This window comes from Pristiophorus japonicus, chromosome 19, assembly GCF_044704955.1.
Source record: "Pristiophorus japonicus isolate sPriJap1 chromosome 19, sPriJap1.hap1, whole genome shotgun sequence".
Classification (NCBI taxonomy): Eukaryota; Metazoa; Chordata; class Chondrichthyes; family Pristiophoridae; genus Pristiophorus; species Pristiophorus japonicus.
The window spans coordinates 88994789-89012694 of record NC_091995.1 but is presented as its reverse complement, the minus strand read 5'-3'; the positions used below and the strand labels follow the sequence as shown (position 1 = coordinate 89012694).

At 48.0% G+C, this 17906-nt stretch overlaps 1 protein-coding gene across 2 annotated transcripts in view; it reads right to left on the bottom strand.

Moving 5' to 3' along the window:
* Positions 1-17906, bottom strand: part of mybpc2a (myosin binding protein Ca) — a 108833-nt gene that overhangs the window by 59436 nt on the left and 31491 nt on the right. For both annotated transcript variants that reach the window (XM_070861775.1, XM_070861776.1), the window contains exons 9-12: positions 8364-8406; positions 7462-7518; positions 5227-5396; positions 3977-4109 (exon numbers count right to left, since the gene is read on the bottom strand). In XM_070861775.1, the coding sequence (XP_070717876.1) occupies positions 3977-4109; positions 5227-5396; positions 7462-7518; positions 8364-8406 (403 nt within the window). The remainder of the gene's footprint in view (positions 1-3976; positions 4110-5226; positions 5397-7461; positions 7519-8363; positions 8407-17906) is intronic.

The following is a 17906-nucleotide window of genomic DNA, read 5'->3' as shown; positions in this document are numbered from 1 at the left end:
GGCAGCCAATTTGCGCACAGCAAGCTCCCACAATCAGCAATGTGACAATGACCAGATCATCTGTTTTTGTTGATTGAGGGATAAATATTGGCCCCAGGACACTGGGGAGAACTCCGCTGCTCTTCTTTGAAGTAGCACCGTGGGATCTTTTACGTCCACCTGAGAGAGAGCAGACGGGGCCTCGGTTTAACGTCTCATCCGAAAGACAGCACCTCCGACAGTGCGGCGCTCCCTCAGTACTGCACTGGGAGTGTCAGCCTGGATTTATGTGCTCAAGTCTCCTGGAGTGGGACTTGAACCCACAACCTTCCGACTCAGAGGCGAGAGTGCTGCCCACTGAGCCACGGCTGATATTTCAAAAACAGGGATGATGCTCTCATTAAACAGTTGACGATGGGACAAACATATTAAACAGGCAGATCACCTGTGGAGTTGCTCCAGGTCACTGAATTCCAGCACAGGCACGATGGGTAGAATGGCCTCCTTCTGTGCCGTAAATTTCAATGATAGAATGAGTCGGTGGGGGAAAGCGCGATAGGAAGTGTTTGGTATACAGCAGCAAATTTATATAGCGCCTTTAACGTAGTGAAATGTCCCAAGGCGCGTAATCAAACAAGATTTGACACCGAGCCACATAAGGGGCTCAAGTTTCGACCTGAGTTGCTCCTATTTTTTTGGAGCAACTAGTTTAGAATGGAGCATCTTAGAAATTGCAATTCTCGGCATTTAGTTTGCTCCAGTTCTAGTCAGCTAGAATAGTTTCATTTTAGAACAGATTTTTTTCAAAAGGGGGCGTGTCCAGCCACTTACACCTGTTTTGCAAGTTTAGGCAGCGAAAACTTACTCCAAACTAACGTAGAATGGAATAAGTGTAGATTTTTGTACGCTCAGAAAAACCTTGCCTACACTTAGAAATCAGGTGTAGGGAACGAGAGATAGTCAGGGGGTGTGGAGGGAAATTTACAAACATTAAACACTTCACTTTTACAAATAAAGAACCATCATCAATAATAAATTATAAATACATCAATAAATCAACCAATAAATCAATCAAAAAAAATATATTAAAAAAATAATTTAAAAAATCAATAAATAAAAAATTATTTCTACTCACCTACTGCAGCACCGGGAGCCCTCCAACAGCATGCTAGGATTCCCCCCCCCCCCCCTCCCCGCCCCCCCAGTCTCTCTCTCTCTCTCTCTGTCTCTCTCTCTGTCTTTGTCAGTGTCTGTGTGTTTCTGACAGAGAGGGGGGAGAGGGAGAGGGAGGGAGGGGAGGAGAGGGGGGGAGAGGAGGAAGAGAGGGGGAGGGAGGGAGAGGAGGGAGAGAGGGGGAGGGAGGGAGAGGAGGGAGAGAGGGGGAGGGAAGGAGAGGAGGGAGAGAGGGGGTGGGAGGGAGAGAGGGGGAGGGAGGGAGAAGAGGGAGAGAGGGGGAGGGAGGGAGAGGAGGGAGAGAGGGAGCGGGGGAGGGAGGGAGAGAGGAGGAGGAGGGAGGGAGAGGAGGGAGAGAGGGGGAGGGAGGGAGAGGAGGGAGAGAGGGGGAGGGAGGGAGAGGAGGGGGGAGGGAGGGAGAGAAGGGGAGGGGAGGGGAGGGAGAGGAGGGGGGAGAGGAGGGGGGAGAGGAGGGAGAGGAGGGAGAGGAGGTGAGGGGTGGAGAGGACGGGGGAGAGGAGGGGGGAGAGGAGGGGGGGAGGGAGGGATGGGGGGAAGAGGAAGGAGAGGAGGGGGGAGGCTGAACTGGGGGGGGGAGGCTGAATTGGGGGGAGGGAGGAGGGGGGCTGAATGGGCCCACTGCCGCCACTGGTTCCAACGAGGACTTCGGGGGACTTCGGGCGGGCCCCACCGCCGACGAGATAAAATGTGTCAGGCCACTCGGCCTGGGATAGGGGCGACGTCCCTTGGGCCTGGGATAGGGTCATCGCCCGGAGACAGGACGCGCTGGGAGGGCCACACGCGCACAGCTGCCGGCATTGTTTTTGACGCAGGGCTGTAGCTCCGCCCCCAGCAGCTCCTGCTGTGCCGCGCCGACCTGGAAACGGGCCCACAGATATCGGAGAATCACGAGGTAAGTATTCGGCGCAATTTGTGTTCTATAAATTAGGCGGGCCTCCCCGATGTGCGCCGTTCTAGCGGGGGCCTGAAACTTGAGCCCAAGGAGAGGTGACTAAAAGCTTGGGCAAAGAGGTAGGTTTTAAGGAGCATCCTAAAGGAGGAGAGAGAGGCGGAGAGGTTTAGGGAGGGAGTTCCAGAGCTTGGGGCCCAGGCAGCTGAAGGCACGGCCAGCGATGGTGGAGCGATTATAATCAGGGATGCTCACGAGGGCAGAATTGGAGAAGCGCGAAAATAACTTGGGGATTACAGAGATACACAAGTCTGTTTTAATGCATGATGTCGATCTGGAACAAGCCCAAAGGGTAGGTAGGAGCTGGACTCCAAAACATAAGCCACCTTAAGCCAAACCATCGAGCTCACAGCAGCAACGGGGACCCACGCACCATGTGCCACTGCGCCCAAGTGAGGAGAGGAGAACAGTAGGCCAGGAAAATAAAAACAACACCAAACGGTGACCAGTACAGCCACTGGGTCAATGGCCACCAGCAAGGCTTTGACAAACCAGCACTTCCCCACAGGGGGCAGCAGAGAGCCACTGCTGTGACCTGGAAGTGTCTCCATTCACAAAGATTGCAATAGACGCACGTATAGCCAGAGGCTCAGTGAGCTGTGATAGAAAAGAAACATCTCCACCGGCAGTCACAAACTATGGAACACAGGAGCAGGAGGAGGCCATTCAGCCCCTTGAGCCTGTTCCGCCATTCAATGCGATCATGACCGATCTGTGACCTAACTCCATATACCCGCCACTGGCCCATATCCCTTCATACTTTGGTATTTTTAGACTCTGCTCCCTAGTCCTAGACTCCCCAACCAGTCTCTCTCTACCTACTCTATCTGTACCCCTTAATATCTTGAAAACTTCAATCAGATCACCCCTTAATCTTCTAAATTCCAGGGATTGCAGCCCTATTCTGTGTAACCTCTCCTCGTAACTTAACTCTTGGATTTCATATATCATTCTGGTAAACCTACGCTGCACTCCCTCCAAGGCCAATATATCCTCCCTAAGGTGTGGGGCCCAGAACGGCTCACAGTGCTCCAGGTGTGGTCTAACCAGGGCTTTGTACAGCTGCAGCATAACTTCTGCATATGGGGTAGAAAGTCAACTTGGGGAGCTGGGCAAAATGGGCAGTTTTGCATCTCACCGCCTGTTATACACCCGGCCCGATATTCAAATCTATTTTATGTTTTATTTGTTCCTGGGATGTGGGCGTGGCTGGCAAGGCTGGTATTTATTGCCCATACCTAATTGCCCCTTGAGAAGGTGGTGGTTGTGTACTGTTGTGTACAGTTTTGGTCTCCTTACCTAAGAAAGGAGATACGTGCCTGAGACTGAGTGCAATGAAGGTTTACCAGACTGATTCCTGGGATGGGGGGTATTGTCCTGTGAGGAGAGATTGAGGAGACTGGACCGATATTCTCTAGAGTTTAGAAGAATGAGAGGTGATCTCATTGAAACATACACAATTCTTACAGGGCTTGACAGGGTAGATGCAGGGAGGATGTTTCCCCCGGGCTGGGGAGTCTAGAACCAGGGGTCACAGTCTCAGGATAAGGGGTCGGCCATTTAGGACGGAGATGGGGAGAAATTTCTTCACTCAGAGGGTGGTGAATCTTTGGAATTCTCTGCCCCAGAGGGCTGTGGAGGCTCAGTCGTTGAGTATATTCAAGGCAGAGATCAATAGATTTTTGGATATTAAGGGAATTAAAGGATATGGGGAGAGTGGAGTTGAGGTAGAAGATCAGCCATGATCTCATTGAATGTAAGAGTATGTTCAAGGGGCCAAATGGCCGGCTCCTGCTCCTAATTCTTACGTTCGTTCTTTATCGCCCTAGATAGACATTTACCGTTCCAACCTACCTGGCACTAGGCCGAATCTCCTTCCCATTCTTGAACCATTTCACATCCATATTGTGTCCTGCCAGTTCCACTGACATTCGAATTTTACCACCTTTGTCCACCTGGTACGCACTGTCCAGTCTTTTAGCAAATGCTGAGCAATGCCGATTAAAAAAGGGGAAAAAAAATGTAAAAACCCAAAGTAACAATGGAGTAGAAAGCACCGTTTCTAGTCAGGGACAGTGAAGACACACCACGGGGTAGGGGGTAATATATTAGCATGGATAGAGGATTGGCTAACTAACAGAAAACAGAGAGTCGGGATAAACGAGCTATTTTCCGGTTGGCAAACAGTAACTAGTGGGGTGTCGCACGGATCAGTGCTGGGGCCTCAACTATTTACAATCTATATTAATGGCTTGGATGAAGGGACCGAGTGTAATGTAGCCAAATTTGCTGATGATACAAAGATGGGTGGGAAAGCAAATTGTGAAATTATTATTTAAATGGAGGGATATTACAAAATACTGCGGTACAGAGGGACCTGGAGGTCCTTGTGCATGAAACACAAAAAGTTAGGATGCAGGTACAGCAAGTAATCAGGAAGGCAAATGGAATGTTGGCCTTTATTGCAAGGGGCATAGAGTATAAAAGCAGAGAAGTCCTGCTCCAACTGTACAGGGTATTGGTGAGGCCACACCTAGAGTACTGCGTACAATTTTGCTCTCCTTAGTTAAGGAGGGATATACTTGCATTGGAGGCAGTTCAGAGAAGGTTCACTAAGGAAGGATATATTTGCATTGGAGGCAGTTCAGAGAAGGTTCACTAGGTTGATTCCTGGGATGAAGGGGTTGACTTATGAAGAAAGGTTGAGCAGGTTGGGCCTATACTCATTGAGGTTTAGAAGAATGAGAGGTGAACTTATTGAAACGTGTAAGATTCTGAGGGGGCTTGACAAGGTGGATGCAGAGAGGATGTTTCCCCTCATGGGGGAATCTAGAACTAGGGGGCATAGTCTCAGTATAAGGTGTATAAGTGTATTGGTGAGCGTGTGTATTTGAGTGAGTGTGAGTGTGTGACAGTGCATGTGATGTGCGTGTGTGTATGTGTGTGTGAGTGTGTTTGTCTGTGTGCGCGTGTGCGAGTGTGTGTGTGTGCGTGTGTACTTGAATATGGGGTTATGTCCGCCTCTCAGACGTTCCACGCTTCCATCCCCCCCACTCCCCGCGCCCCTCACCCCCAGCTCAGGTTATACTCGTAGATTCACTCACAATCACTCTTCTTCTCCACTCTCTTTTTCTTCTTCAGTCTCTTCAACATGCCCCGCAGATCAGTGATGCCGTACTCAAACGCTATTTTCTCAAAGTCACAGGGCTTGGCATTTTTCAGGATTTCCCAGACATCAACATCTTCTTTCGGAACTTCTACAACTTTGGCTTCCCTGTTTTAAAAATAACCAAAGCTAGTGAAGTAAAGCGGCCACAAATACACAGGTAAACCGAGAACTCGCGGACATGGGAAATAACAGTCAGCTGAATTACTATAGCGCCTTTAAAAAAGTAAAACGTCGCAAGGCGCTTCATGGGCGGGTAATCAAACATAAACTGACACTTAGCCAAATAAGGAGACATTAGCACAGGCTTTGGTCAAAGAGGTAGGTTTTAAGGAGCGTCTCAAAGGAGGAGAGAGAGAGGAGTGGAGAGACGGAGCGGTTTCGGGAGGGAGTTCCAGAGCTTAGGGCCTTGGTAGCTGAAGGCATGGCCGCCTATGGTGAGGCGAAGGACATGGTGGATGGACAAGAGGCCGGAATTGGAGGAGTGCAGCGTTCTCGGAGGGTTGTGGGGCTGGAGGAGCTCACAGAGATAGGGAGGGAGGAACGAGGCCACGGAAGGATTTGAACACAAGGAGAGCAATTTTTTTTAAATGGAGGTGTTCATGGATCGGGAGCCAATGTAGGTCATGGAGCACGGGAGGTGATGGTTGAATGGGACTCGGTGCGAGTTAGACACCGAGCAGCAGAGTTTTGGGATCACCTCTAGCTTACAGAGGGTGGAAGATGGGAGGCCAGCCAGGAGAGCGTTGGAACAGTCAAGTCTGGAGGTAACAAAGGCATAGCTAAGGGTTTCACCAGCAGATGGGCAGAGGCAGGGGTGGAGATGTGCTATATTACGGAAAGAAAGATTTGCGTTTATATAGTGCCTTACATGATCACTGGACGTCACAAAGCGTTTTACAGCCAATGAAGTACTTTTGGAGTACAGTCACTGTTGTAATGTAGGAAACGCGGCAGCCAATTTGCGCACAGCAAGCTCCCACAAACAGCAATGTGATAATGACCAGATAATCTGTTTTAGTGATGTTAGTTGAGATATAAATATTGGCCAGGACCGGGGTTAACTCCCCTGCTCTTCAATATAGTGCCATGAGATCTTTTACATCCACCTGCGAGAGCAGATGGGGCCTCGATTTAACGTCTCATCTGAAAGACGGCACCTCCGACATTGCGGCACTCCCTCAGCACTGCACTGGGGAGCATCAGGCTAGATACACGTTCAACTCCTCAAGTAAGGTTTGGACTCACGGGAGCAGATTTTCGGCAACTCGCCGCTCCGTATTTCACCCCGGAGCGGCGGCGGTGAGGTGTTCTGGGCGGGCAAGTTAGCCTCCAGCGCCCCGCGGCAATCCTCGGGTCCGGTTTAGCGGTGGCACAGAGCAGCGCCGCCTGGAAGAGCTGCGCCCGGTGTGTGCAACGTCCCTGGTCGCGACACCGGCGCGAGTTTGAGCTGCTGCCCGACCCGGCCGCCCCGCGGAAATCAGGGCGGTCCAACGACACCGACTGCAGAGAGGTGAGTAATGGACTCCGAAGGCAAGTGTGATCCTTTCTGTTATATATGTATACTTGTATATACCCTGTACAGCCACCAGAGGGCTCAACCCCCGGAGTCCCAAGGGATCCCATAATTCCTTGGGAGCACTGGTACTTAAGGAGGCCTCACAGGTTGGAGAGGCACTCTGGAGACCTGCAATAAAAGACTAAGGTCACACTTTACTTTGAGCTCACAGTATCCAGTCAGACTCTTCATACATAACAGTTTCCTCTTTATTTATTTTTTTTTGAGATTTGTGTTGTGTTGGCGTGGGCAATGTTTTGAGAATGTTTTTGTGGGTTTTCCCTCCCTCCCCAGGTGTCCCTCAGAGCATTCCCAGCCCGGCTCTTTAGCTCGGGCGTTTCCCACCCTAATGCCCCACGAGAGAGGGGTACAACGCCTCCCTTAGCGCTGCGTTCCCTGACTCAGGGCCCAGCTGCCCCAACTTACCGACTGAGGCGAAAACCATTCCCGGGCGCTAACTTTCCCGCCCCGCCGCCATTACCGCCCCGAAAACAACAAAACCGAAAATCCAGTCCGCAATCTTCTGACTCACAGGTAAGAGTGCTACCTACTGAGCCAAGCTATGGCTTATAATATATGTTTACACACTTTACAAAGTGTACACTCCTCACCTACCTTTTCTTCAGGAGGACACTGAAATCAAGTTCCCCTGCATCTTCTCCAGCTTCACCTCTGCAAGTGAAAATAAAAGACTTGCATTTATATAGCAACCACCGGACATCTCAAAGCACTTTACAGCCAATGAAGTACTTTTGGAGTGTAGTCACTGTGTCATGCGGGTAAAGGCGGCAGCCTATTAGCGCACAGCAAGCTCCCAAAAACAGCAACGTGACAACGCCCCAGATAATCTGTTTTTTGTTATGCTGGGTGAGGGATAAATATTGGCCCCAGGGAGAACTCCCCCCCGCTCTTCTTCGAAATAGCGGCGTGGGATTTTTTTTCTGTCCAGCTGAGAGAGCAGACGGGGGCCTCGGTTTAACGTCTCATCTGAAAGGCGGCACCTCCGACAGTGCGGCGCTCCCTCAGTACTGCACTGGAGAGTGACGGCCTAGATCTATGTGCTCAAGTCCTTGGAGTGGGACTTGAACCCACAACCTTCTGGCTCAGAGGTGAGTGCGCTGCCCACTGAGCCTCGGCAAAGAGGGGCGGAGAACGTGGGCTCAACTCCCACCATGGCGGTTTAAGAATTTGAATTTTAAAAAAATATGGAAATAAAAGGCTGGTAGAGGTATCAGTAAAAGTGACCATGAAGCTGTGGGATGACTGTTAAAACTCAACGGAATGTCCTTTCGGAAAGGAAAGCTGCTGCCCTTACCCAGTCTGGCCTCCAACTGACTCCAGACCCACAGCAATGGGGTTGACTCTTAACTGCCCCCTGAAATGGGCCAGCGAGCCACTCAGTTGTACCAAACCGCTATTTTCAGGAAGATGGCCCACCATCACCGGGACAGCTCGGTCGGGGCAATAAATGACACAGAATCGTTTGATTAAGGGTGAAGAAAGGGAGGAATACTCACGTCCGCTTGAAAGCTGTCAAAATGTTAGTCTCATCTGCAACATCTGTGGAGAAATTCGTGAAGACTTAGACAGGCAACACAGGGCAATTGGGGACATGCAAACGGTGGCATAGTGGTAATATTATTGGAGTAGTAATCCAGCTGATCCGGAGACTATGAGTTCAAATCCCACTACGGCAGCTGGGGAATTTAAATTCAGTTAATTTAATAAATCTGGAATTAAAAAGCCAGTGTCGGTAATGGTTACCATGAAATTACCAGATTGTCGTTAATGCCCTTTCAGGAAGGAAATCTGCCGCCCTTACCTGGTCTGGTTGTATAAGGTTAGGTCGAGGATAGATGTCAGGGGGTGGGTCTTTTCCCAGAGAGCAGTAGACCTCTGGAACAAGCTACCCTCTCATGTGGTGGATGCAGACTCACTGAAACCCTTCGAGCGAAAGCTGGATTTGTTTCTGGCTGCGGCGGAGATTACCTCTTACTGCAGGGAGTTTAATGGCCAGAGTGATCTCCTGGACTAGTTTCGATCGCTGAGATGCGTCGGAGAGGAATTTCCCAGATTTTCTTTTCCCAAATTGGCCTGGGTTTTTAAAAAATCTCTCCCAGGAGATCACATGGTTCCAGGTGGGGTCGAATGTAAATGTTGTGATGCACAAGGTATTGTGATACTCAATTGTGTGGGACAGGCTCGAAGGACCAGATCGTCTTTGTAAAGTCCTGTCCCCTCAGTACAGATTCACACGCGGCATGTGGTGAAGTCAAGGTCACTCTGGACCTGCACCTTTATTTCACAGCTCTGGAATGCTGCACTTGCCTGAGACCTGTCCTTATATACCTGTCTCTTGCAAGTGCACCTCTGGTGGTAAGGTATGCTGGTGGTTACAGGTCATATCTTATTACAGTCATGTATAGCATGTTAGGATACAGTTATATATAATAATGTAAGATACATGACATCACCCTCCCCCAAGATCTTCTTGTCTTTATAGGTTCAGTCTCTCAGGTGGTCTACGCTCTCGCCCACCAATCGCGCCCCTTCCTGAGTAGCACGTGGAGAGGCTCCAGCAGCGTGCTTAAGTTCTGCATAAAGTTCCCAAAGTAATTGAGTAGCCCGAGAAAGGCGCGCAGTTCTGATACATTCCGGGGCCTGGGTGCCAGGCAAATTGCTTCTGTTTTGGACTCTGTTGGGCGGATTCCATCAGCGGCAAACCTTCTGCCCAAAAATTCAACCTCGGGTGCGAGAAACAGGCACTTGGATTTCTTCACTCGTAGGCCTACCCGATCCAACCGCTTTAGTACTTCCTCCAAATAATGGAGATGGGAGTTGGTGATAGAGAATTCAAACAGGCTGCATTTAGACAGACTGTGAAAATTCACAGACCCCCAATTCAAGGCTGCTACATGCAGTTCAGCATGTTGCATTAAGGCATCAATCAACTTGATATTTTAGGACCCTTGGGTAGCAAGCCAATTAAAAGGTTAAAAGACTATTAATTGAGCCAATAAGGTCAAAGAAGGCGAGTTCTTTTCTGTAAATTGATCCAGGTATAAGTACAGCCATTTTGACCATGTGGTCCCAGAAGGACAAAGACCTGGCTTAAAGCCAAGAACGTGTTGTTGCTCTCTGCCAAAAATAAAGAAATTAAAGCTACAATCGGAGTTCGTATTTCATTGGAAATGAAGAGATCTAACAATTTTGGCGCTGCGAGCAGGGTCGCTGAGGAAAGAAACTGAATTTTGGACATCGGACCTACATATTGAGGTAAGGACACCTCTTTTAAAAAAAGTCCTCGGTCAAAAGTCTAAATTCGCCTCTCCTTCTACGCGATTCCGAAAGCCTCCGGTTTGCAAACCCACCGGTTGGTAGTCGGCTCGAGGTCACATATAGACGTCTAAACTTCGGCGGTGTGTTAGTTAATTAATTACCGACCTATTGATCGGCTAGAAAGCCTACGACTCGAGACCCCAGTAAAGAAATTATGGCAGCAGGAGATAAGAGCAAAGAATTGCCTACAACTGTTAAAGGTGGGCAGGCACCATCTGAAGTTTCGCTAGATTTAATTCTCGAACAGTTGAAAGAATACATAGAGCAACAATTCAATTTATCTAAAACCTGTATTAAGATCGAACAAAAGTACGGAACCTCCAAAGGACAATGGTCCTTGGACGAGATTAAAAGGGTCTGGGGAAAAACGACCCGTATGAAAAATAAAGAGCGAACTAGATGGTCCCTAGCGGTTATGGGCCAGATTCGAAAGCGGAATGAAATTATAATGCGTTCCCAACATGATCGAGAACTGATCAGTACAAAGGATCAATTGCAAGCAGTTTGTGCGCAGCTGCGACAGAAAAAGCTTGAACTTGAAAAGCTGGAAGTGGAAGTTAAAGATCTTAAAGGTGAAATTAAAGAATGGAAAAAATCATTAGGTCAAGAGACAGTAATAGGAAATGGAAAATGTATTGATCAATTCCCAGGGTACCCATGTTTGGATAAATTAAAAGCGCAAACCCGAAGACACGACTGAGGAATAGATACGGATTCTGAATCCTCCGACAATACAGTGTCGGAGGATGATGAATTAGGGGTGCGCTTTGCCCCGTTTAAAAAAAGACACGTTGTAGTCAAATCAGAAGAGACTGCAGATGAGGGCAGAACCAAAAAAACGAAGCGAAGGGTGTATGAAAAATACTTAATTCATGATCCGGCAGACCCAGAGAAAATTGATAAATGGTCCAAGGAATTGCCCAATCCAAAGAAAGGGGGAGTAAAAACGTGGGACCAATTGGACCGCTTAAGAAATATATATCAACTTCATCCCTGGGACGGAGTGCAAATGTTGACCATAATGGTGCCAAAAACACAGGGAAGAAAATTGCACGACAAGGTAGATGAAGCTTTGGGGCAGAATGAGCAAGAATTAGACGCAGGATGGGAGGCGATTAAACACTGGCTGCAAGCCTTCCGTCCAGCTAAGACAGACTGGGGAAAAATTGCAGCCTGCCAACAGAAAGGAACAGAGGAGGTCCTGGAGTATGACGAGCGGTTTAGATGCACGTGGCTAGAACATTCGGGTATGAATAATACGGATGAGGAAATGGATGAACAAGTGTTTGGACCCCTGAAAGCAGCTTTCGTGGCAGGTCTAAAGCCAGAACTGTCCAAAATGCTTAAGCTAGTGTTACCGGACTGGGAAGGTAGAGGAACTACCTTTGCAGTATTGGTGGATCGATGTAACCAATTAGATCGGGATATGGGAGCTAAAGTCCGAGCTGTACAGGCTATGGGATGGAAATCCCAGGATTCCGATAAACAGTTATTAGGAAAATTACCCGGAAAATGTCATTATTGTGGGAAAGAAGGTCACTGGGCCAAGACGTGTAGGGCAAAACAGAAAGGTCGTGGCTGAGGAAGAGGACGCAGCCAGGGATACAATTCAGTCAACAAACCAGGCTTGTCACAAAATAACGACCTCATAGAAGCATTTAAGCGACTGACAATACAACAACAGAAGGAGTTACTTGGGATAGCAAAAAACGATTAGAGCCCACCCTGGCCCCCCTCCTCGCACTAATACAACAAAGGGGAGATGGGCTATATATAACTGTGAGGGTGGGCGACAAGGATGTGGACTGTCTTTTAGACACAGGGGCGGAATTAACATGCTTACCACTACAATATGGAGACTTTTTGCCATTGGATGGTAGGGCACGTACAGCCTATGGAGTTGGGGGCCATAAAATGGAAATTAAAAGGACAACACCGGTACTGAAAGGGCTGGGTCCACATGAACTAACCACGCCGGTCTGGATAGGTCCAGTAGATCAACCCCTTTTGGGAATGGACGTTCTAATCCAACTAAATTCATCGTTGCATTTCGAGGATGGTCGGGTGACATGGTCAATTAGAACTTTGAAGAAAGAAGAATTGAAGGAACACCCGATATGGGCTAAAGATAAGAATGATTGTGGCCTACTCCAGATGGAGCCTGCGTCATTTACAGGGACCAAGCCTCCATGCACTAAACAGTATCCCATCAGTCCAACTGCCATCGCGGGAATCTTACCGGTTATTCAGCAATTGGAGAAACAAGGGGTGCTTATTAAAACGCATAGCTCCTCCAATAGCTCCATGTGGCCGGTACAGAAATCTAATGAGACTTGGCGTTTGACTGTCGATTATAAGAAAGCTAACCAGTGTATTGATCATAAAGCTCCTTTGGTCGCAGATCCCTCCACCATTTTTAATGCCCTCAAACCGGAACATAAATATTTCTCGGTTATAGATATAGCCAACGGATTTTGGTCGGTGCCTTTGGCACCGGAGGTTCGACAGTGGTAAGCCATTTACCCTGTTTGTCCATGAGAAAGAAGGATATATGACAGCTATACTGACACAAGAACATGGGGATCGGCAAAGACCTATTGGCTATTATTCGGCAAAACTGGATGCGGTAGCCCTCAGATGGGGAAGTTGCCTAATGGCCATGGAAGCTACATGTCGAGCGGTAATGACCACTGCGGGTCTAGTCCTCGACCAAAAGCTGATTGTCAAGTGTCCCCATACCGTACACGCTTTGCTGTCTATGAATAGAATGTCTCAGGTGACGGCAGCAAGATGGACCCGCTGGACAGCAGTTTTGGAAGCTCCTAAACTCCATATCGTCTGGGCCAGCCCGGTTAATCCCGCAACCATGCTCCCGATGTCAGAATCGAGGGAGCAAGAGGGGGGAGAATGTGAAGAGCATGACTGGGTGGAGATTTTAAAAGAAACAGAAGAAGCAGCCTTAGCAGCAGAGGAGCCTCTGCACAACCCAGACCTCATCCTGTTTACAGATGGTTCCTCCTTTGTGGACAATGGTACCAGAAAAGCAGGATGGGCAGTTACAACCTTATATGAGGTAGTGGCAAAAGGATGTTTACCCTCAGGAATGTCAGCACAACAGGCCGAGTTACGGGCCCTGTCAGAAGCATGTCGAATAGCAGAAGGACAGACAGCTAATGTCTACACAGATTCGCGTTATGCTTTTGGAGTCGCTCACGACTTTGGTCTGTTATGGCGGAAAAGAGGATTCCTCACTGCTGCTGGTACACCTATCCAAAATGGAAAAGAAGTCCGAGACTTACTGGAGGCCATACAATTACCTCAGGAAGTGTCCATCCTGAAGTGTAAGGCCCATACCAAGGAAAATACCACAGAAGCACAGGGAAATGCCCTAGCCGACCAGGCAGCTAAAGATATCGCCTCACAGGGCGTTCCTCCAGAAGAACCAACACAGATGTGCAGATTGAAAGCACTCAGGACTCTGACATGAGACCTTCAAACAATGCAAGGCGAGTGCTCCCAAGAGGAAAAATGGACATGGATTGAGGCAGGAATTAAGCTATGTGAAGTTGGTGTCTGGAGACAAAGAGTTACCGACAAGCCAGTTGCGCCACAAGCGCTTATGCCTTTTTTAGCCCAACAAGTCCACTCGTGGGGACACTTGGCCTCACAACAGATGACGGCACAGTTCCAGAAAAGCTGGTGGGGTCGGGGATTTAAAAAACATGCCCAGCTGGTAACAGACCGCTGTGTGGTCTGCCAGAAAAATAATTCTGGACCCATCACGGTAATGCCCCAACTCAGGCCCCCTGCCCCTGTCAGACCATTCCAGCATCTGCAGGTTGATTATATATCTCTTCCTCCATGCCAAGGATACACTAACATTCTTGTCATGGTCGACAGATTCTCTAGATGGGTAGAAGCTGTCCCAACTAAAAGAGCCACAGCCAATCACACTGCAAAGGTCTTGTGTAAGGATTACATTCCCCGATGGGAAGTCCCGAGTAGCATTGACTCAGATCAGGGAACACACTTCACAGGTGCTGTCTGCCAAGAAGTCTGTAGGTTACTGAAAATTACGTGGGATTTACACTATCCTTATCACCCACAATCATCAGGACAAGTAGAGCGAATGAATCAAACTCTGAAACAACAGCTTGCCAAATATCACCAAGAAGGAACACCATGGCCCCAGGCACTACCAATAGTGCTATGTAGCATTAGGGCAACCCCAAACAGAACTACAGGTCTAAGCCCATTTGAAATGATAACAGGAAGACCCATGTCGCTGCCAGGAACTATCGATTTACGGAAAGCTGATGTTCACTTAATGAATGACACTTTGTTATCATACTGTCAGAACTTAACCAATGCTATTAGTTCTGTTTCCCGACAGGTATCGGCAGCTTGGGGTAATCCACCCGAAGGAGGACACAACATCATCCCGGGAGTCTGGGTGTATGTGAAAAAGTTGCATAAAGAACCTTTGGGTGCCAAGTGAGAAGGACCTTATCAAGTGTTATTGACCACCCAGGCAGCTATTAAATTCCAAGGAAAGAAAGCCTGGACCCACGCTTCACACGTTAAACGAGCACCCGTAACTGAAGCTGAAATCTAATAAGGACAATTACTTTTTGCGAAAATGTATAAATTTACTGTATTATTGATTGTAGGTATTCTAGGCATAGGCCTACTTCTTACTAGCCGACCTTCTGCACCAAAGGGAAATAGTAGGGTAGCAAGGGAATTACATGTAAATACCTTTTTATATATGTCATACATTTATGCCAAACAAGGTAACATTTCTAGTTGTTGGGTGTGTGCACATATTCCTATTCACTCAAAGGGAGGGATTCCCTTGAGGCCAGTTCCCTTGAATATCTCGGAAATGGCTGAGTGGATAATTAATCAAAACAAAACAGTCAATGCGTTTCAGGATACGGAAAACTGGGCACGTAAATGGAAGTCAGCAGGTTACAATCTGACTACCTTTGAAGGGGGATACCAACTGTGCTACAATAATTCCAAACGGCCCCCATTTTTTGTTATCACTAATACAACGGGAATAGGAAGACCGGGGGAAATCGGTCTGTCTGATTAGAAACATCAAAGGAGGCTAAAATATGGGGTATAGTAACTGCTCCCGGAATTATAATATAATCCTATTCCCGTTGTATTAGTGATAACAAAAAATGGGGGCCGTTTGGAATTATTGTAGCACGGTTGGTATCCCCCTTCAAAGGTAGTCAGATTGTAACCTCCAAACTGGGCCTATGTGGGAATTTTTAACGTAACAGGGATTCAGAATAAAACAGATGAAAAAGCCTGGACAGGCCCCGGAGTTGCTGACAAAGAAACAGTTAACATTCATTGCCTATAATGGCACCTATTGGGTGTGTGGCCACAAGGCCTACCCTTGGCTTCCCCAGAATTGGATGGGATCCTGCTATTTAGCCTACATTGTGCCTTATATGTCTCATATAAAGTCACTGTCGGAACATTTACACCGTCCTAAGAGAGCTATCACAGAAACAGAGGTTCTTTGCCATTCTGATCCCCGGGTATGGGACCGCCAAACTGGCAAGGGAATCCATTAACATGGCATCCGTTGTGGAACGAGTAGCCAATGATACCTCAGAGACCCGAGTTAAAATCAATGCAGAAATGGTAGCAATCCGCACAGTAGCCCTACAGAATAGACTGGCCCTTGATTACATCCTGGCTGAAAAGGGAGGTACTTGCGCCCTACTCGGAACTGAGTGTTGCACATATATCCCAGATAGCTCCGAAGAAATTACCCACTTAGCGGAGCATATCCAAAAGGAGGTAGAAAAACTTAAGCAACCCTCATTATTCACTTTGTGGAGTGGAGCCACTGAATGGCTAGGTTCAATAGGAACTTCATTGGTGGAAGGTTTAATTCTATTTGTTGTAATTGTTTTACTTTTATATTGTTTGTTTATGTTGATTAAATGTTGTTGCGACCAGGTGGCTGTAGCTGCTGTCCCGCAGGTGAGACACCTTGCAGGTCCCAGCAGACCATCTGTACGTGGCACAGGGGTATGTTATGCTTAAGGGAAGATTGTTTACTGGTTGAACTAAGATATGATTTGGATTAAATTGGAATAAGGTTAATTAACCTACTAAAACCAGACTTCCATTGTGGCCACGATGGAACTCGGGTTGGTGTAAATTTGCGTGGAAGCTACTAGTCCGGACATGTGGTGAAACACATCAATAAATTTTAGAAGGAAACTCTATTAACATGTATGCAATTATTTTGCAGAATGTTTAACCAGTGATACCTGATGTTTTATGATTCAGTTTGTGAAAGAATCAAAGGGGGGATTGATAGAGAATTCAAACAGGCTGCATTTAGACAGACTGTGAAAATTCACAGACCCCCAAGTCAAGGCTGCTACATGCAGTTCAGCATGTTACATTAAGGCATCAATCAACTTGACATTTTAGGACTCTTGGGTAGCGAGCCAATTAAAAGGTTAAAAGACTATTAATTGAGCCAATAAGGTCAAAGGCGGCGAGTTCTTTTCTGTAAATTGATCCAGGTATAAGTACAGCCATTTTGACCATGTGGTCCCAGAAGGACAAAGACCTGGCTTAAAGCCAAGAACTTGTTGTTGCTCTCTGCCAAAAATAAAGAAATTAAAGCTACAATTGGAGTTCGTATTTCATTGGAAATTAAGAGATCTAACAGTTGGTGCCCCTGCCCGTGATAAGTATGTCGTCTTGAAATACAACCGTCCCCGGGATGGACTTGAGCAGACTCTTCATGTTGCGCTGGAATATGGCAGCTGCCGACCTGATGCCGAATGGGCATCGATTGTACATGAAAAGGCCTCGATGTGTGTTGACGGTGGTGAGTAGCTTGGATTCCTCGGTAGCAGCAGACGGGATCAGCCCTACTGCGTCCAAGACGGAAGCGATCCAGAGAACACCCAGACCCCGTAACACGACGGAGCTGCGTTCGTTCCTGGGACTCCTGAACTATTTTGGTAACTTTCTTCCCAAATTGAGCACGCTGCTAGAGCCACTACACGTGCTCCTACGCAAAGGTCGCGAATGGGTCTGGGGGGACAGCCAGGAAAGGGCTTTTAATAGAGCACGCAATTTGTTATGTTCCAACACTCTGTTAACACTATATGACCCATGTAAGAAACTTGTGTTAACTTGCGATGCGTCGTCCTATGGTGTCGGGTGTGTGCTGCAGCATATCAATGTCAAGGGTCAGTTACAGCCGGTAGCTTATGCCTCCAGGAGTCTGTCCCAGGCAGAAAGGGGTTACGGGATGGTAGAAAAGGAGGCGCTCGCATGTGTATATGCTGTAAAGAAAATGCACCAGTACCTGTTTGGCAGGAAATTTGAGCTGGAGACAGATCACAAACCCCTAACGTCCCTTTTGGCCGACAACAAGGCCATAAATGCAAATGCATCGGCCCGCATACAGAGGTGGGCACTCACATTAGTCGCCTATGACTATACAATTCGGCACAGAGCGGGCACCGAAAACTGCGCCGATGCACTCAGCAGGCTCCCACTAGCCACCACTGAGGGGGCTACCGAGCATGGTGCTGAGATGGTCATGGCTGTTGAAGCTTTCGGAAGCGAAGACTCACCCGTGACAGCCCGTCAGATTAAAGTCTGGACAAATAGAGACCCGCTATTGTCTCTAGTCAAGAAATGTGTCCTGAATGGGGACTGGGCAG